The 20,510-nt window shown below is 36.9% G+C and overlaps 2 protein-coding genes and 1 long non-coding RNA gene across 7 annotated transcripts; 1 reads left to right on the forward strand and 2 right to left on the reverse strand.

Moving 5' to 3' along the window:
- The first annotated feature begins 1,287 nt into the window (after positions 1-1,287).
- Positions 1,288-9,832, forward strand: LOC111327567 (uncharacterized). Of its 3 annotated transcripts, none has more exons than XM_088745888.1 (5): positions 1,288-1,405; positions 6,592-6,797; positions 6,914-7,115; positions 8,442-8,647; positions 9,298-9,832. In XM_088745888.1, exons 1-5 carry the CDS (start codon positions 1,303-1,305, stop codon positions 9,511-9,513), a joined length of 933 nt encoding a protein of 310 aa, XP_088602014.1. In that variant the 5' UTR covers positions 1,288-1,302; the 3' UTR covers positions 9,514-9,832. The 3 variants fall into 3 exon arrangements, with proteins under 3 accessions (XP_088602014.1, XP_022787515.1, XP_022787514.1); XM_022931780.2 differs by lacking the exon at positions 1,288-1,405 and adding an exon at positions 3,237-3,412; XM_022931779.2 differs by lacking the exon at positions 1,288-1,405 and adding an exon at positions 4,180-4,377.
- Positions 2,085-3,874, reverse strand: LOC148716190 (uncharacterized). Its single transcript, XR_015995613.1, has 2 exons — positions 3,782-3,874; positions 2,085-2,693 (listed from the first exon to the last, which is right to left on the reverse strand). It is a non-coding gene; the product is annotated as an uncharacterized LOC148716190 (long non-coding RNA).
- Positions 9,833-10,506: 674 nt separating the features above from the next.
- LOC111327588 (regucalcin) lies at positions 10,507-20,510 on the reverse strand. Of its 3 annotated transcripts, none has more exons than XM_088745891.1 (12): positions 20,345-20,510; positions 19,773-19,809; positions 19,286-19,356; positions 18,668-18,701; positions 18,006-18,049; positions 17,129-17,203; positions 16,257-16,301; positions 15,617-15,687; positions 14,906-14,990; positions 14,694-14,759; positions 13,269-13,390; positions 10,507-12,609 (listed from the first exon to the last, which is right to left on the reverse strand). In XM_088745891.1, the coding sequence occupies exons 1-12, from the start codon at positions 20,483-20,485 to the stop codon at positions 12,501-12,503; spliced, it is 900 nt and encodes a 299-aa protein (XP_088602017.1). In that variant the 5' UTR covers positions 20,486-20,510; the 3' UTR covers positions 10,507-12,500. The 3 variants fall into 3 exon arrangements, with proteins under 3 accessions (XP_088602017.1, XP_088602019.1, XP_088602018.1); XM_088745893.1 differs by having other exon boundaries at positions 20,199-20,486; XM_088745892.1 differs by lacking the exon at positions 17,129-17,203.

Consider the following 20,510-nt stretch of genomic DNA (forward strand, 5'->3'; position numbering starts at 1 on the left):
TGTGAACACTCTTCTTCAAACCCTTCATTGCACAGATGCAATGTTATGATGGCAACGAATCACGAAGGCCTTCACGCTCGTTCGATGGAAACTTCAGCGTTCCACTGTGCTTTGCGTATTAATCTCTCGCCATAGACTTCTACCACCTACGGTTCTTAAAGTCGTCAACGGATTCCCAATAGTAAGCAAGCAATTTTTATCACTAATGACAGGTTTGATAATGACTGTCTTTTTCAACAGCTGGGCAAATTTCCATTTGGGACCTCAAATAATGCTCTAGCCAACTGTTTCAAAACTTCGAAAGCTTTCGTCAGTTCATCTACAGGATAACAACAACGAAAAATATGCGAGTCACGACTGTTACAGTCGAACAACTCACGTGACGAGTAGAACATCGTTATCTCAAGAAATATCAATCATTTTGGTGAACTTGCCGCTCGACGAGAAATTTGATCCTATCAAAATGCAGTGTTTTCCAACAAATTTCTGACGCCAGGGCCCATCACTAAGGATTCATCTTTTCTTTCTCATGAACACAAGCAAAATTCTGCTTACGGTCAGCTATAAATTTGTCGTGGACTACAATCAGAAAATTCAATGCTTCGTCTGAAAGTGTCCTCTCGTTGACATCGAGCTCTATTTTGATATAACTGTTATTTTGCGTTTGAAAATGCATTGACATTGTTGTGAGAAAATATTTATTGGTCACTCTCAAGCCCGGTTTTCATTAGCGACACAAGCACAAACGCAAGCACAAACCCAAGCATAACAGCTCATATTCCACCGTGAAAATGGCCTCGATGCAAGCATAAACACAAGCGCGTGCACAAGCACAAGGATCAAAAAATGTTTCCCTTTTCCTGAGGTAGTGCTCGAGCCGCGCCATGTTCGTTTTCAATTGGCATAATTATCTTAATTCTACCTACACTTAGAGAACAGTCATTATTCACTGCTGGGTAGGGGGGCTCGGGGTGTTTTTTTTTGGGGGGGGGGGAGGAATCACAAGGTTCTAACTCTTTTACTACCTCGATTTAAAGATCAATGCTGTATAATGTTTAACAAAAAGTGTAGATAGTTGTTTTCTCTTTGTTATATCAAACTACTTCCTCCATTTGATATCTTTCCAACCTCTCATTTCCTTTACGCGTGAAAATGTATTGCAACTGTGACGAGAAATTCCTCTTTAGTCACTGAGAGTGCAGCACGTATCAAATACTCATTGCATTTTTTTAAAGCAGAAGCATTGCTTAGTGCTGCCATTACTGAACTTGTCCACTACAGCTGAAAATTAGAGTGAAAAAGATGAACTTCAGAAGGCTGAGAAACTCTTTGGCCGAGGGACTCGCAGACACTTCAGCCTTGTATGAGGAATTTCCAATTCCTCCACAACCTAATGCGCCACCAAGTAAGTTCTTTATTCGCTTTTATCAACTCATGAACGATCAAAGAGTACAGTGTAAAATTTTTTATTAATTACTTTTTCTAGAACTCGTGTCTGTTCTCCTTCTTCACCCCGCCTTAAGCTAATCTCCTTATCTCTCCTTAGTTTTTGTTGTTCCCTTGTTCTATATTCGTACACTTACAACAGTGTCTCAATGGGTGATGGTTTTTACGACTAACAGTTCAAAAGTTTGGCCATTTCACGGCTAACGGTTAATTTCTTTCTGTCAAACTTGACAGAATTTTTTTTAACGACTAATGGTCAAATTTTGTTGGATAGACTCATTGAGACCTTTAATCTCAGGCTTACTAAACAAGTGTTTCGTTGTACACAACATGTACCTCTTTGGTTCTTATCAGAAATTTCCAAAAATTTTCAGTTTATCAACTATTAATATTGGTTTCTTCACATTTGAGTGAAGATCTTGTGGGAGGCTGTCATAGGGGGGGGGGGGGGGGTTTGACGGGTGGAGAATCGTTAGAAGCTTGCTGATGTGCTGTTAAAATAGATTTGTTTTTGGACGGCTATGCAAACTGTCCTTATGTCCAGAGCAGTCAGGCGGCCAGATGAACAACCAAGTTAATCTTCCGCAATGTCTCCTTCCAGAAGTAATTTGTGTTTCTAACGCATTACTAAACAGATATGAGATATGAGCAAATAATTTAATCACCACTTAAACTCATATAATCAAAATTTTTAACGCCAAGACCAATCAAGCGGAGAGTTAAACTAATTAAAATTGATTTTCCGCAATTTCTCTTTAACTTGTGCTTAGAGCGTGACGCAACGAGGGGGGGCACAAAATTTAAGCACAACTTAAATCAATTTAATCAAAAGCTACCATGTAAGCATCGAAGGAAATAAAAGTACCGTTTTTAATAATAATAATAATAATAATAATAATAATAATAATAATGATAATAATAATAATAATAATAATAATAATAATAACCTTTATTTTAAGAGGGTGACACCAATTGCTCTTGAAAGTATTCTCCCTAATGGCCCTCTAAAACACCCACCCATCCCACCCCAGGGGAGGACATCCATCACACAGTGATCTCGTTGTGTGGGAAATTAACATCTCCTACCACCAACCCTGCAGGAGACGGGACCTCCATTTATTCGTCCCTATCCGAGAAGACTAGAATATCTAACCATTTCTTGATGTTATAGAAAGGTAGCAAATTCTTCTCAATTATTTTAAGACCCTGCGTGTTGGTCCGGAACTGAACCAGGTCGGACTATGGACCTAGAGATATAAAAAGAAATATGAATACTGAAATAAAATGCACGCGACGGCTCGAGTATGAATTTGAACTTTGAACGGTTTAGAAATTTTTCTCCATTTTTCATGTCGCATTTAAGTTAAAGCGAAATTATTCTGTCCTTTCTTAACTAAAGAAATATGAGAGCCAGTTAAAGTTTTTCAAAGAAGCAAAATCTGACCTTTCTGTTTTGTTCATTTCAGTACGGAATTTAAAATGCGGCTTTTTATCGCTGAGTTCATCGAAAATCCCGTGGGCTCTAACAACTCGCTCTAACACGAGGGTCTCGATGGAGTGGTAGCTTTTGCGACTAACGGTTATAATTTGTGAAGTTTTACGCCGAACAGCCAGCGTTTACAATGCTGTTTAAGGCATACGGTTTACCCCGTTGAGACCCTCTAGCAGATGTGTTATCCGAAGGGGGATTGACACTGAATTCAATTTATAAGAACTATGCAAGGTCACAGACGTGTCTATGCGGATAACCTCCTGATCATTTCCGAGAATTACGTCGCACACGACGATCTATTGTGTACACATTTCTAGGAATTGACAGGCGGAACGCTTTGCTAGCAAAAAGTGTGCAGAGGGTTCGAACGAATGAGTTTCAAACGCCCTAAAAACAGCGTTAAAGAGGAACGTGTTAGCTCTAAAGCAGGGCCTGAGGACGTTCCCATTCAACTTGAAGATATGGCCACTCCTGGTGAGTTCAAAGCTTATTAATTATTCGATGTCCCAACTGAATACTGAGACTTGTGTGGAGGACTAATTTGAACTTAAGACGCGTAGTGATTTTATCAAAGTCTCAGTGAATGATCTGCGAAAAACAACCTAACAGCAAAATTTTTAAGTTCTATTAATTTTCTTCACCGCTTTTCTAATTGTGCGGATATTTTTTCAATTCCTGGACTCTCCGAACTAGCGCTTAGTAGAAAAATAATTGAATTCTGAGAATTTGACCCAAGGTAATCTTAACGTTACTGTAGGTCTTTCTTCGACGTTGCCTGGATGATTCGTTCAAAACCAAATCAATTTAAAAACAGCAAATATTGAATAAAATGTATCGACTTACTTTTATGATTGAGACTATCAAAGTAACTTGACACTGAAAAGAACATTTGATCTTCTTATTTTGTAAGTTCGTCGCGGTTTTGGTTTTATTGTTTAGTTTTTTTTTTGTTTGTTTTTTTTGAAAGATTTTCCACTCTACTCCAGTCAGGTCGAATTGTCAACTTCTTCATGGTTGGGCTGACTTTCGAAGAGCTGTGAAACCCCTTAAATCAAGCGTTCTTATAACTTGGAAAGCTTTTCCTATTAGAAATAAAAGCAGAAATGATAATTTTTGGATTAACTTATAAATGAAGAAGTTTGTGAGGAAAGGTGTTAATAAAATTTCTCCCCCTCCCACCCTGGACAATAACGGTTTGTTCTGTTTTTCTGAGAAACGGCCGCGTATCATTCTTAGAAAGAGTTTGCGCGGTAGTCACTGACAGGGAACACTCATGAGCTACATGCGAATCGCAGACAATAAGAGACGTGGAAGTGCGAGCAGCATTGAATTTGCAGAAGACGATAAAGAAGTTCCTTTGCCGTCCTTGATACCTTTGCAACAAATGGCCGAAAGTAATGTAAACTTCGACGGTCCTTCCCTCGCCACTACCGGATCCAGTAAGCTAAGCTGACATGTATATTGTCTGTCTAGAGCTAATTGCGAGCGTGTCGAAGCAATATTTAAGATTGGCATTTAATTGTCCATGAACTGGCTTAAAAATGATCTCAAAGTTTATGCTCCCGACTTGGGTCGTAAATCGCCTGGGGAAATTAAATTAATTTTTGATTAATCTCGAAGTTCGTTTAGTTTGTCCGACGATGTTGGTTTCGCTTCTGTGATCACTCGTCGAAGTGAGCGAAATCAGAAATGACACAATTTCTCGGGTCGGACAAGAACGAATCATTATTTGATTTCACCTCGATGAAAATCCAAACCCTCAACACAATTTAGGTTTTCCATAAGAACATGCGTTTGTGTTCAAAGAGAGAATTCAATTCGGTTCATTCTTTGATTATTCACTGTGAAAGAGCCTGTGACAGAGCTTGGGCCACCTGTGGTTTCAACTCGTCTCTCGCATGGATCTTTTAGGGAAACCAATCTGCCGCTTTACTTAAATTAAGACTGAATGCATAATTAATGTATGGGGTTATATGGTACTCTTGCCTTAAATATTTCTGGGCACATGTTGCTCTCTGGGTATGTTAATTCTTTTTATTTATTGAGATTGAAGCTAGCTGGATCATGGGCGCGAATCGAAGCTTTGCCCAAAAACTGAGCCAAGTTCATTTATTTTCTTGCCACAAAGATTTGATGCTCCAAAGTCTTCACCAAGTAATTGGCCCAAAGCTTTTGCAAACTTAAAGTTTGTCTTACTGAAGTAAAAGTCAATTTGAGAACAAAAATTTGGCAATTCAAAGGGTTAAAGTTATTTTGATGGGTAGATATTCCCCAACTAATTTAATTTGTAAAACATTTGGTGGTTAAACAACAGATATATATAAGGCACAAAAGTGATCTTTCCTCTTTTCTCCCTTTGGGTTTGCTGCTGCAGTGGTTCTGGTAGACATATTATATAGTCAGAGTTTAGGGAGGGTACATGTATAACCATTAGCCCAAATTTTATGCGGATCACATTTTCAAATTACCTTTATCCTTAATGCATTTTTCACTCATTTCCTTCAGATGGCCCAAATCCTACTGTATTTCCCAAGGAAAGTATAGAAAAAATGTCTAATTCTTATTTCACCTGGTCATGGCCCCTTATTAAATCCTTCAACTAACTCACAGCAGCAACCAACAACTCTCTTCGTAATTTTGAAGAAGTGTTACTAATTATAAGTAGATAATATTAGTGGGAATTAAGGAAGTGTCTTGATGGAATGCCAAATTCTGAAGAGTAGGCAACAATGGCCCTGAAAAACCTGAGATGGAGACCAGTTAAATCCCACCTGTATCTAAGAGATGCCAGCTAATGGCCTTTAAATCTATGACAGGTCAAGTACCAAACTACCTCAGTCAGTTCAAACTTTATCCCCCAGAGGAAAATAATATCAGTAGTCGGATGACAAAATCATCTTCCCAGCTTAATATACTGCTTTCCAAAACCAAGCCGAGACAGAGATCTTTTTATTACAAAACTGTAACATTGTGGAATGCCTTAAAACCCCATTATAAATTAAGTGGATCTCTTATCATTTTCGACCGTAAAATGAAAGCCATCCTTTTAAATCGGTTTTTAATGGACATCATAAATTTTATATGCAAATAGTTTCTTAATAGTTTATTAATAATTTTTGAGTATTGTACAAGGCTGTGGTCTAAGAAAAATTGAAGGGAGCCCAATGCTCTGAAGCTGTGAAATCCAGGGTGCCCAACATATGCTGTTTATGAAAAAAACTAAGATTCCTGAGTCACCCAAGAGCAAAAGTAAGGTGCTAGGGGCCACTGGGCACTGCCAGACCACAGCCCTGATTGTTTAATTATCTTAACTCAAATTTTTATGTCATAAATTTTATTTGCAAATAGTTTCTTTACATTAATAATTCTTTATTGGCAATTTTTGAGTATTTTTTTATTATTTGTATTATTAATATTAATTGTCTCTTGAAAAGCCCCCATGGAGAGAGTTTACAATGAAATTTACACTGTATTGTACATGTAAGTCTGTCACCAGACATGAGTTTGGAGAATTGGGAATAAAAGATCTATGGTGGAAGCCATGTCCATGTGTTTCGAGCAATCAGTTACAGTAACCTTAGAGCTGCACTGTCTTAAAGAATTAGTGAAATTCTAAGGAGGCAATATTAATTTTTTTTTTTCCTAATTTGCAGTTAACATGGATTTCTTAGCTACCATAGCCCCCCCTGTGGTCACTCAGCCTCAGGCTTTCACTGATGCAATGTTGGATCCAGCTTCCAGAGGCCTTTTGACATCATTAACCACCAAACACATGAGTGGAGCAACTCTTCAAAGGACACTGCGGCACAGTGCTGATCAGCTCCAACGCACTGTTCAGGGCCAGTTTGTCTCTCTTAAGGTTTGTGAACTAGGATTAGCACATGTTCATCTAGTGAAAAAAGCATGCTTTCCCATGGAGAAGCATGATTTTATGTGAAATTTCACTCGACTGTCTACTTTTCTTTTTCTCTTCAGGGAAACATGAGTTACAAAGACCTCTTGGCAGGACTGATCTACGAAGGGGAAATGTTTCAAGCTATGAATCAGTTCACTTTCATGAACTACACATACCTACAATTCTGTGATGAAAATGCTCACCCTATCAGCAAGAGAAGTGGTGGCATTTGCCTATTAACAAACAAGAGAGTTCTCTTTTTGTCTTCACAACTTGCTGTGGGTAGGTGATTTTTTTGTCTTTAACAGTTAACCGCCCCCCGTTTAGCTGAATACTTCCCCCCCGGTTAGCTCAATTTGTTAGAGCACCGGATTGTGTTGTGCGGGAGGTCGAGGGTTCAAGCCCCGGTCAGACCAATACTCGTGGTCTTAAAATAACTGGGAAGAATTTGCTACCTTTCTATAATATCGAGAAGTGGATAGAGATACTAGTCTTCTCTGATAAGGACAAATAAACCATATGTCCTGTCTCCTGTAGGGTTAGGGGTAGGAGACGTTAATTTCCCATCACAAGATTACTGTGTGGTGGATGTCCTCCCCTGGGGTGGGGTGGGATGGGTGGGGAAGATAGCAGGTCCACATCAGCAATTAATTGCTGCCATGAAATTCAACCTGCTCAAACAAATAAAAGATGAACAGTGGACAATGAGTTAGCATGATAATGAAATGACTCAAGCATATGTCATTTTCAACCCTTCTATTCTTAGAAGTGATTAACGTATAACTTCTTCCTAAAGCATTACCCAGTAAACAGGTAATGAGAATATTCAAACTAATCAGGTAGAAACTGTGACCATGATGTAACTCAGAATTCTCATAATTAATTAATTTACAAAATGTAGCAGCTAGAGGAGAGAATTACAAATCAGATCTTGACTGATTTTGTACAAGAATTATAAATAGTGCACATTAATTGCACAGAAGTGGGCTCAAAATTTTGAATAATTGCCATCAACTTCTAAGAATTTTTTGGAGAACAATGGTCTCCAGAAGCAAACAATATTGGTTGCCAGTAATTTACACAAAATGTCTCCCTCAGGTTTGCAGAACATTTGAGTCCTAGCTATCATGAGCTAGAAAAGTAATAAATGAAAATGCTGACATGGCATGAATTAGATTTTTAATCATTAACAGTGCTTTCAATAAGACCTGGTACCTGCCGGAGCTCCGAAGGGTATTCTGTTGTGAGTCGCCAGGTGTATTTCACCATGCTCAAGTCGCACTCCGGCAGGTGCTGTACCAAGGTAGCCACCAATTTCAAATCTTATTGAAAGCACTGCATTAGAGCAATTTCTCTGCAGGGATCTCAAACTGGTAAATGAAAAATTAATGGCTAAAACTGCTGGTAAATTTAAGTATGCAATCTTTGGTTATTAATTAAGTTTTAATAAGTTTGGCCTTTTCTTTTTACTGACAACAAAATTTACAACCAAGAACAAATCTAGTGAGTAGTAGGGTGGAATGCTTTAAACTGGGACCACCAGATTACAACCCCGGAAGGGCTCTACCAGCGCAGCTCCGAATAATGATTGTCATTACTGCTTTGCAGGCACAACCTTGGTGGAGTGGGGTGATGCAAAGAAGCTGCCAGGAGGATACAGTGTTCAGACATCATGCAATGATACCACTTATTACCTCCCACTACCTCTACGCTGTCTGCGAAGTGTTGAGATGTGTGGGGAGACAGGGGTGCGCGGAGAAATAACAGTCTATGGACATCCCCCTTGTTGCTTTGGGTTATGTGGATTTTGTGGGGTATGAACATATTTTTCTTTTCTGAATGTAATTATACAGAATGCTAGCAATTTCTGATATACTTTACAGTCAAGCTACCAGTAATTTATGCTACAGGTGTCCTTTACCCACAAAATGCCTTCTCTCTTGTGAGATCATGGGCAATCAAGTAAGAAAACAGTATTACACAGTTTACTATTACTCAGAACTGATTTTCAGTTATCAACTTTCCATGAAGCCATCTTCTCACACCCTAGATTGCTATATCTAGCTTGGCAACAAAAGTATACTAACCACGCAGTGTATTCTAAGAAGCAAGGAGATGTCAGACAAAAAGTGTTTAAAATAAATAAATCAATGAAAGAACATCTCATGGAACAGTTCTGTAAAAGCCCTCTAGAACAAGAATCCTAGGAATTAGTCTTCCCGTGATTTAGTGACTTGGGGCAAATTAGCCCTTTGTCACAAAACAATGAAATCTGTTTTTGTTTGTTTTGTGCATGGTGTTTGTATTTTGTAATGCATTGTTTTGTTTGATTATGTTACATGGGCATAACTTAAAACAACAGTGCCATTAATTCCTTGTTTATCATACATAAATGTGTTATAACATCATCAAATTAAAAAAATTAAAATGGCTGTTAAATGCAACTTTTATTTTCAATTTTCAGTTGACCTGTTGCCAGGATTCAAACTTACTGAAGCAGTGGGACACAAAACCTGTGACTCGTTCACAAGTGCAAGAGATGCGAGTCACCATTGGGCTCCTAATGCCACCATGGGATCGCAAGATGTTTCTCAACATTCACATTGACCCTAATGTGCCTTTGCCAGTAACTAGAGATTTTGTGGCCTTGTTGCAAAAAAATTCCCCATCACTTAGCTAGTTATGATAAATTGTGACTGATTTTCTGCCTGGACATAATTAAACCAAGATAAAGAATACAATAACTATTTTCTTTACTATGTTGTCATTTGTCTAATATGACTGTAGCTTGAATTTGTTGTGAAGTTGCTTTAGTAAGAAAAGAAATGTTTATGCTTTAATAACCCAAGGGTAGTTTTTACCTACTGGCCGTCTCATTTTTGGAGTGCTCTATAGCTCCACATCTGCTATGATAATTTTCAAGTGTAAAACATTACATCATTTGAATACTTGATTTAGCAATACAAATGGGCAAATAAATATTATGGAATACATGTAAACTGTGCATTTGTTTATTTTGCCAACAGTATCTGCTGAAGATACACGTAGTAAGGTTAGATAACCTTTGAAGATTGTCAGACAGAACTGTAGCATTATTTAATGACTTTTCCAAGAAAATTTCTTTAGCTTCGAGCAAGTAAAACTAAGTCTCAAGTTTTATGAGCTTAAAACTAAGTAAGTATTGATAAGTGAGAAGGCTGGAGAGAGTAGAAACAACTCAAATAATGTTTAAAAGTTTGTTTTGTAGTTGTTCAATATAATTTTATATGTTGATGATAATTGAATGGTGCCCAGCACAAACTGTGGAGGCGCGGAGGCCTCATGGTTAGTGCGCTCAACTCTGGATCGAGTCTGGGTTTGATCCCCGGCCAGGTTATTGTGTTGTGTTCTTAGGCAAGACACTTTACTCTCACAGTGCCTCTCTTCACCCAGGTGTATAAATGGGTACCAGCAATTTAATGCTGGGGAGTAACCAGGCGATAGACTGGCATCCCATCCATGGGGGAGTAGAAATAGTACTCCTAGTCACTTCATGCTACAGGAAGCGGAGTTAAGCACCGGCCTAATGGGCCACTAGGCTTATAAACAGACTTTACCTACCAGCACAAACTAAACAATAAAGCTTATTTTTGATCAATTACTTGCTATATTTCTCAACATATCTACAACACAATTGTTTTTACATACATACTTTATTGACTTTCCGTAAAGGAGGCTTTTCAAAGACAATACACAAGAGTTACTTATAATCACAAATAAGAATAACAATGACTAATATACGATCCCAAGACTCATATCATATACTAAGAAGCTTCTAAAAATATATAAATAGAAAATTACATTTCTTTGAGCAGTTTGGTTTTCAGGTGATTTTTAAAGACAGTGACTAAATCACACAATTTAAGAGAGTGATCCAAAGAATTCCATAAGTTAACTATTCTATAATAAAAAGTTCTTTGGCCGCTTAGCCGTTTTAAAAAGTGGAATATAAGTTTACAAGTAAACATATGTTCAGACATGCATTTCCATGCATGCCATGCATATAGTAGTTAATTTTTCCAGTTTTCTTGCTGAACAGTTTTTTGATGTCAGCCTTTGGTAATCTGTTGGTAGCCTGTCAGACGACATCTTACGGGACAGTCAGCTGACAGTTCGAGAGCTCTGCTTCTAAATTACCCAAAGTTTGCTTTGATGTTCTTAGAAGTCTTGGAGATCACAACAATCTTTTATAACTAGATTAGCTGGTACAGAAACAATTTATGGTTACTGTAAGACTGAAGATCTCATTAACATCTACAGTCTAAGATAGTTCATTGAGACAATGAATGATGATTAAAGGTGGATTTTTATTGCTGATTATTTTTATTTATAACCAAGGCTGGTTTATAGTGAATAGATGTAAGTACTACAAGAGCTGACAGAGCTAAACAGCTAGCTTCTAAAGCTTTGGCTTTCCCGCCACTTTCTCCTAGGATTAGAGAGTGATAAAAAAAATCCTTGGAACTGGTCATGTTGAGCTGTGTTCATGTATGTAACACATGTACTTCTTTGAGTGGCTATTTCTTTGTCCCTGCTTAAGACTTGTAATGCACATTGCAAGCCCCAAGGGATATTAAATTATTTCATATTTTGACTAAAAGCCAATTACATACTGGTACTTATTTTTGACTTAAAGAGGAGAATTAGTCGATATGTTCCAGCACGAAACCTCCGTTCATCAAATATGAATCTACTTGAGGTCCCAACAATTCAAACTAAAACGTATGGGCAAAGAGCATTCTCCTACGCCGCACCGTATTTGTGGAATCAACTACCTGAATGCATAAAAAACGCCGAATCTGTTGACTCCTTTAAACGCTTATTGAAAACTTATCTTTTCAAAAATTAAGCCACCAGATTTTTTGATATCGTACGTTGTCAAACATATGTATAACACGTAATAATTCATTAGTTTAGATAGAGTAGCGAATTGCATGTATAGGATTTTTATTGAAATTTTGTTAATTTTGTAATTGTAAAGCGCATAGAGTTCAATTTTAATGCGCTATATAAGAACTTATTATTAAATTAAATTAAATAAAATATTCATAATTTTCAAGGAATATCCTTAAAATTTTTGATAATTTAACAAAATTTAATATCATCTTAACAATTTCATCTAAGTGAGAAATAAAATGACCATAGCACACCCTTTAAACAATCACTGCCTGCACCAAAACTGCATTATTTATACTCTAACATGTGAGAGCACACTTGAAGGCCTACAAGTCTTGTTTAGCAGTATGTAGTCACCCACAAACAAGTCTTGTTTGCTGTGCAAGTCTGGAATAAATGAGTCTGGATAACCCATTCACTCCGAAAAAGAGCTAGCGCTCGAAACATCAGCTTTTGTAATCGTTACAGTGGCCAATTTAAACTTTGTTGATACATCCAAATTACTTCGTTACCCCCACCGACGCAGCCCCTAACAGTTTCTTTAGAAACAATCAGCCTTTAACCCTATGTCAAATTTACCATCCTCAATTTAAAATCATTTGGTTTCTCTGAAACTTTAAGAAATGCAACAGACTTTCCTTTTCTTGCTCCAATTGAAATTCAGTTTATTTCAGAGAGAGATCAACATGTAAAACCTAACTAACTTTTTATTTTAAAATCAGTGAACTCTGTTTAACCATTAAATGCTATAGCTGGTAACCCACGTGTCCCTAGATTCTTAATTCGGAATACAGAACCTGCCAGAGGCTGAGCTTTCCTTTCCTCTGGAGATAACCTCAAGCTAAAAAGAAAATAGTGCATTAAGTGTTATGAACCTTTCATTTAGGAGAGAAAAAATCAAAGTTAGTATCCAGCAAACTTTACAATTACACACACACGATTATTGATTGTATGACCTAAATACAAAGAATATGAAGACAAAGGAGTTCTACAGAAGATACAAAATAGCAAAATATCATACCTGTAGTGTGCAACATTCTGTTTTTTTTTTATACCTTAAATTCTACAATTAATTATAACATAACCAAAGTAAAGCGCGTGCTCCGATTGGTCAATTTAGCGTCCCCCATTTGTCCATGGGTGTACGCTGCTGACGTGAGCAAATGCAAAGACTATTTTTCCGCGCACGCTTGTTTTTTCTGGTCGCGTAAGATTTGTTAAACAAAAGGGAACTCAGACTTTAGCTACAATGTATCAATGTTAGGTTATAAAACAAATGGTAAACACCACAGCATACACTATTGAGTTATGGATGCACTTGGGAGGTTTGCTAAGCACTCAAGAAGCTAGAGTCGCTCTCGGCTATCGCCTTGAGCGACTCTTACGCTTCTTTCGTGCTTAGCAACCTCCCGCGTGCATCCATAACTCAATAGTGTACGCTGCGGTGTTTACCATTTGTTAATTATAACTTGATGTAAGAAGTCAGGTGGGATGGTGTACCTTTCACATGTAACAAACAGTTCATCTAGATTCTTTCCACCCCAACAACAGGATGTCACCTTGGCAACAGGTAAATCTACTGTCCTAAGCCTTGCACCAGAGGTTGGGTTGAAACGCACCACCTTTAAAAGAGAAATGAAGTTGAAGTTGAAGTTCATTTATTTGTTTAAGCAGGTTGATTAATTGGCAGCTGTAATAGCTGATGTGGACCTGCTGTCCTAACCCCCCCATCCCACCCCAGGGGAGGACATCCATCACACAGTAATCTCGTGTGTGGGAAATTAATGTCTCCTGCCCCAACCCTGCAGGAGACGGGACCTCCATTTATTTGTCCCTATCCAAGAAGACTAGAAAATCTAACCATTTCTTGATGTTATAGAAAGGTAGCAAATTCTTCTCAATTATTTTAAGACCTTGAGTGTTGGTCCGGACGGGACCTTTCACATGTAACAAATAAAGATGATATTACTCATTGCAGACAACAAATACAAATACAATAGCTTGAGGAGGTCCAAAACCTTGGTACAGTTATTTTTAGGAAGGAGGCATATAATCCTTTAATACCCCTAAGAGTGACTGGCTCCTTAAAATATATATATATCTTATTGGACGTTTTATTGTGTAGTATCACTGAGTATTTATACGAGTTGTGCCATATTTTGATGGGCCCATAGGGTGAGTCAAAATACAAACAACGAGTAAAAATACTCAGCGATACTACACAACAAAACGTCTAATAAGAGATTTATTATCCAACATGCCAAATTGTCATTGCAGTGCGGGGGAATTTCGTGGATATTAATTTCTGGAGTACATGCAAATATCGCGTGATATTTGTACTCGTCCCATGCAGTATTTGTACTCTACGAAGCACAGTTGGATAATAACAATCCTGAATCAAACATTAAGGTCATGCAGGAGAATAAAGGAAATGATCATCAACTAAAGAAGCTCTTCAGTGACTGTGAAACAAATTCTCCTTGTCAGCACCTTAGGAAATGTATAGAGATCAGTATTGAGAATATGCATACTGATATGTTAAGATGTAAAGGGATAATCATATCAAATTACAAATATTTGCCTGATAACTGAATCGGAAGGACCAGACAACTCAAATTTGAACAAAACTATCTCGTGTTACAGGTGCATGCAGATCTCTCCCCTGCCTTGCCCATCCACCCACCCACCCACTTGGCAAGACATGTAGAAAAATTTTCACTGTCTTTATAATAACATTTACAGTTAATTGTCAGTGGTAATTTCTTCACAACTGAAACCACAGATGAAAGGTACCTTTGAATTATTGATAATGATTGCACAATTGATTAAATGTATACAAACAACATAGATAATAAGATAAAACAGTTTACAAAGCTGGCATAGTATCTTCTGTTACCACATATTTGAGCCAGATCATTGCCTTACTTTCCAACCATCATACATAGCAACCCAGAGCATTCCTTCTGAATCAATTGTCATTCCATCTGGATACTAAAAAAGAAAAAAAAGATATTCATGTAATATTTATTAATTAACTCACTCAAGCCACTCAAACATTGTTCTCCAATTTTTTTTCTTTCCTTTTTTGTATGCTGTCTTGCAAATTAAACACAGTTCTACATAATCAGTAAGCTTACACCAAGTGATGGGTCAACCTGCACTGCACTTCTTCGATTTGATATGGCCCCAGCTTCATCATCGTAATCAAATGCATATATTTTACTATAAAATAATGTAAAGCAAACCCTTAATTTACAGTTACTGCAACTAATTAAAAGCAAAAATAATGAATATTGAAAACTATTTCATCACACTTAATCCTTCATATCCTATGTGTGACCAGCATTTAATTTCTTGTTACAGCTGTTAAAATACCACTGAATCATTAACTAAAATCCTGAAAATAAAGGAGAATGTGCTACCTTTCTATTATATCAAGAAATGGATAGGCATTCTAGTCTTGGATAAGGCCGAAAAAAACGTAGGCCCTGTCTCCTGCATCTTCTCTATACTGGTTAGCAGGGGATGAGAACCAATTAAACACTTATCGCAAAGAGCAGGGAACTTAGCTTCCGGTGCTGTGGTCTGACCTGTTTACTGAAATTGGGGTTGGGGGTAGGGAAAGGTAATTTACCTAGTAGGAGACAAGCTTTTCCTGTTGTAAATTTATCTGCCTTTGGCAAATTGTTAAAAACAATACAATACAAATACAACCTAAAAAACTTTGATTGTTAATCAAATTCTCCTTGTCAGCACCAAAGGAAATGTAAAATAAAGGGTATGGAGAATATGAATACTAAATTGTCAGAGTGTAAAGGGTTAAGGGGGAAAAATTAAGAAGGCTTTGCCTGGTGACTGTGTCAATGTAATAAAATGTCTTTTCATCCAAGCTCCATGTCATGCCATTGGATATTGTAATCTGAAAAAAAAAATGTATTTATAATATTACAAATCACTTGAATTTCTCAAGAAAACATTTCAAATTTCCTCAAATGAGCACCCGCCCCAATTAAGTGCCCACCCCCTAGGATAAATCATCAAATAAGCACCCCCCTCAGATAAGTGCCCTCACTTTTTGCTGAAATTTTTAAATAAGCACCCACGTGCTTATTCAAGGCAGTAATTAACTGAAGAATTAGGTCCATTTTAAAAACTTGTCTTGACGGTCAACAACAAATGAATTTAAAAACAAAGAATCACGAAAAAAGATGAGCAGTAGTTTGAAAATGACCATTACTAAGAGCTGACGTGTGTTATGCTCAAATAAATTGCAAACATATCCAATCAACAGGATGATTTGCTGCTTTGCATCTATTCAACACTTCACTAATTTAACCCATAATAACAGAGGACTGAATTAATTTTGTCTCTTTAGTTAGCAAATGTACACTGTTCCATGTAGTTTACAATCACATCAACAAATGCATGATTTTACACATGTCTGTTATCATTTTCTATTCACTTTTTAATAATTGTACTCTTCTGCACCTTGTCTATCCACTTTGTGAGCTTTCTGTCACCACTGAGTGAAAACTAAATTAAAAAAAAATCAGGATTCAATCAAAATAATAATTGTATTGCTTAATTTAGATTTTTTCATGTAAGTATATTATTCACAACCAGAACATGGCATTCACATTGCTACTTCATGCCTCTCTCAGTACCAAAAGTCTCAATAGAATCAAGAATAAAAATAATTTTATTAAGTTTTCTGTCATCTGAAGTTTACACTCAAATGAGACTTGCCCTGTATTAATTTCAAATAATCCCACAATGATAATTATATACCCAAGTTTTCATTCTCATATAAAAGCAGAGAAGAAGGAAAAGGGCACTCTGACAACAGGGATACATATGGCTTGGAAATAATAACTAATAATTACCACAGATGGCCATTAAAGAAACCAGCAATTGACCCTTTACACCTTAACATCAGTATGCATATTGTCCATACTGTTCTATATATATATATACATTTCCTAAGGTGCTGACAAGGCAGGTTTGTTTGACAATCAAGATAATTTTTACTTGGTGATCATTTTCTTTATTCTCCTGACCTTAATGTGTGATTCAGGAGTGATATTGCAAGGAGAAATTAGATACTGGTCACTTTTTGGGGGTTAAAGGGTTAAAAATCTTCACTGCTCTTTCAGCAACGACTTTTGGAATTTTCTCAAAACATATGTCAGTTTTAACTAAAAGTCATTCAGCAATGTATAATGCTGTAGTTCAATTTTATACTTGGTTCAAACTTTATTTTCCTTTGTTCTCGGTCATGTTAATGTATGATAATGAGTTTGAAACAAAGGAAAATAAAATTTGAACCAAGGATAAAATTGAACTACAACATGTATACTAACCAGAGACCCTTGCTCAGGAGGCAGAATTCCAACACCTGTTTCTCTACCTTTGGTGCCAGCCCAAAATCTTCCAGCCTTGCAGAAGAAAACATACGGTTGATATTTCACATAAGGAAATATCAAGGGGAGCAGGGCTGTCGCAGTGGTGAGAGCGCTCGCCTTCCACCAATGTGTCCTGGATTTGATTCCTGGACCTGGCGTCATAAGTGGATTGAGTTTGTTGGTTCTCTACTCTGCTCTGAGAGGTTTTTCTCCGGGTACTCCGGTTTTCCCCTCTCCTCAAAAACCATCATCATTTGAATTTATTTAATTTACAGTTTTATTTGGATTTATACACAACCCCACAAGCTGTTCAGCTTTAAACATTATCATGTCTAAATAAAGGTGTTATTATTATTATTATTATTATTATTATTATTAGAACAGTAGTAGGCCTTGTGTGTCTAACAATCTAAACATAGAGCGTAAATATTTTGCATGTTTAAATTTTTTCAGATTGTCCTTTAATCTGCAAAACATAAATTATGCCTTGAACACCAGAAATATTATACTACAAGTTATAATTATTCTACCATCCTCATGACTGAGCTAGTCACAAAATTTGAAAATGAAGCATTTCCTCAACCCCTGAAATTTCCTCTGCTTGTTGAGAAGAGAAAATCACAAATTTTGTTCCTGACAGAAATTAGTTGTCATCCTGCACCCCACAAATTAATGTTTCTGTCTGATTAATACAAGAAATCACCAATGTGTTAATTGTAACTCCCACAAAATTTTCATGCCTCACAACATAAAAAACACAAATCAAACATTTTCTTAATGTCAAATACATATCAAGTATAGCTCAGTAAGTTTTTGTAATAATTTAGTTACTCACTGGGTCACACTTTCCATCATTAAAATGATTTTCTGGTTTATCTTCTGCAAAACAGACAACATGTTCAAAAAAAAAAAATTAATTCTAGTACACTTCTTAACCATTACCAAACTACCAATACATCATAACTTCAATATCTCAACAAAGTTGAAATGGTAAATTGGCCACCGTTACAATTATAAAAGCTGATGTTTCGAGCGTTAGCCCTTTGTGGAGTGATTTGCTCCAATGAAGGGCTAATGCTCGAAACGTCAGCTTTTATAATCGTAATAGTGGCCAATATACCATTTAAACTTTGTTGCTACATTGAAATTATTTCGTTACCCCCACCGACGAAGCCCCAAACAGTTTCTTTAGAAACTATCAGCCTTTACCAATACATCATATTAACCCAGCTTAAAAACCCTAAGAGTGCCTAACCATGCAGCATCTAATATTTCCTATCAGCAATCCTGCTGAATCATCTATTACTGAAGATCATGAGAATCAAGGAAATGATCACCAACCTTAAAAGCTTTGATTGTTAAAATAAATTCTCCAGGGTCAATACCCAAAAAAATGTGTAGAAAAGAGTATGGAGATTATGGATACCGATGTAATAGGGTGTTAAGAGTTTAAAAGACAGAAAATTCCAAAATTGAAGTATAGACTTACAAACTTACCATCAACTGTAGCAACTACTTCCTGCTGCCCAGTCTGCAAAAAAAATTAAAAATAAAAATATTGATTAATGAAAAATATTTCAACATTTTTTTAAAAACAAAATGTATTTGATAACTTTTCTAAAAATTTTTTAAATATTTCTGGTTCTAGTTAAGTAAGTAGTAATAGTAATCAAAGTTTAATGTCTTTACGTGGGGCATGGTTACCCATATTGCCCGAGCCAGAGGCTCATGTATGAAATGCAAGACAACAACCCACCCATCCCACCCCAGGGGAGGACATCCATCACACAGTAATCTCGTGAGTGGGAAATTAATGTCTCCTACCCCTAACCCTGCAGGAGACGGGACCTCCATTTATTCGTCCCTATCCGAGAAGACTAGAATATCTAAACCATTTCTTGATGTTATAGAAAGGCAGCATATTCTTCTCAATTATTTTAAGACCTTGAGTGTTGGTCCGGCTGGGGCTCGAACCCTCGACCTCCCGCACATCAGTCCAGCGCTCTATCAATTGAGCTAACGGGGAGGCGGTTGAAAATCGGTTTAAACTGAAATAAAATAATTGAAAATCTGAATATCTTGAATAAGGTAAAACTAGATGGTGGTAGCCTATACCTCAAGATCTAAAAATCTTATTGTTCTCTCACATGCCAGGATTACAGAACCACCTCTCTTTCTGGGAACAACTGAAAAAAATGTGGAAAAAATGAGGCCAATAATTATGTGACAAGCGTCATACTGCTATATAAGACGCACCATCACCAAACAAAAATTCAAACTTTATCAGTCAATTAATATGAGTAGCGAACAAAACTCTTATTGATATTAAAATTTAGCACTCATAATTCCAACATTATCAGCAAATGCTTTCCATTCAACTACTTTATTTTTCATGTTTTTTTTTTCCTGTTATCATGACCCTACCAATAGTATAGCTCCATCTTTTTGAAAACCAAACACCACCCAAAATTTCTCAACTCCCTTTGACCAAGGGCTAACACTCAAAAAGTAAGCTTTAGAAACTTAAAATTTATTTAGCTAAGAAGTATATCGATCATAGGATTTGTTACTACTGACAACATAAATTCAGTTTAAGGCTTACCACATCCAACTATCCCATCTAGCTGATAATTTTTGGCCTAATAACAAAATTAAGGAAAAGAAAACTAAATAATTAAATTGATGCAAAAGGACATCAACCAGTAACTTCCTAGGTATGGTATCAGCACAGCCTCATACTTCATTATGTATACAGATTGCTTGGATAAAGAAAACAAAGGCAAGGACTAAAAATTAGATTATTATTAATGGGAGTACTGCTTTGATTTACAATGGTAGGGGGCTTTGGAAAACTATTACCAATTCCTGATATGATGTCAGTACCACTGCTTTATGGATCAAGACCTCTATGGGAGTTGGCTTTCCTCCCTTCCGCCCCCCCCTGTCTAATCTAAGAGTGCATTTAGACCCGCTCGGGAAGTTTATCTATACGAGTACCTAAGTAAACTTCTCTCCTATAAAATATTACCCCAGCAGGAGTAAACTCCATTCAGGTAAAACTAGAAAATGAAAAGCCATCTAACGGCATCCAGTGCCAACGCCATGCAGTTAAACGTGCAACGATCGCCTCCTCCCAAGTAAACTTTGCAGTCACTTTTTCGTTTCTCTCAATACCTTTCCCGTTTCGACATCCAAGATATGCACACTGTAGTCTAAGGCGTCCACAAAAAATAATTTCTGCGTAGCTGCATCCCAAGTTGGTCCTTCTCCGAGCTTAGTACAGATGTCCCCGGATACGACCGAAATATCCGCCATATTGAAGAGTATGAATTGAGAGAGA

The sequence above is a fragment of the Stylophora pistillata genome, chromosome 14 (genome assembly GCF_964205215.1).
Source record: "Stylophora pistillata chromosome 14, jaStyPist1.2, whole genome shotgun sequence".
Classification (NCBI taxonomy): Eukaryota; Metazoa; Cnidaria; class Anthozoa; order Scleractinia; family Pocilloporidae; genus Stylophora; species Stylophora pistillata.

What these genes read in the sequence shown, in the direction of transcription:
- LOC111327567 (XM_022931779.2), top strand. Translation starts at nt 4,212, where the DNA reads ATGAGCTACATGCGAATCGCAGACAATAAGAGACGTGGAAGTGCGAGC. An exon ending in GCCAGTTTGTCTCTCTTAAG is followed by an intron (nt 6,798 to 6,913) that starts GTTTGTGAACTA and finishes TTTTCTCTTCAG; the next exon opens with GGAAACATGAGTTACAAAGA. An exon ending in GTCTTCACAACTTGCTGTGG is followed by an intron (nt 7,116 to 8,441) that starts GTAGGTGATTTT and finishes ACTGCTTTGCAG; the next exon opens with GCACAACCTTGGTGGAGTGG.
- LOC111327588 (XM_088745891.1), bottom strand. Translation starts at nt 20,485, where the DNA reads ATGGCGGATATTTCGGTCGTATCCGGGGACATCTGTACTAAGCTCGGA. An exon ending in TAAGATTTTTAGATCTTGAG is followed by an intron (nt 18,702 to 19,285) that starts GTATAGGCTACC and finishes TTTTTTTTGCAG; the next exon opens with ACTGGGCAGCAGGAAGTAGT. An exon ending in CTGTTTGTTACATGTGAAAG is followed by an intron (nt 12,610 to 13,268) that starts GTACACCATCCC and finishes TTTTCTTTTTAG; the next exon opens with CTTGAGGTTATCTCCAGAGG.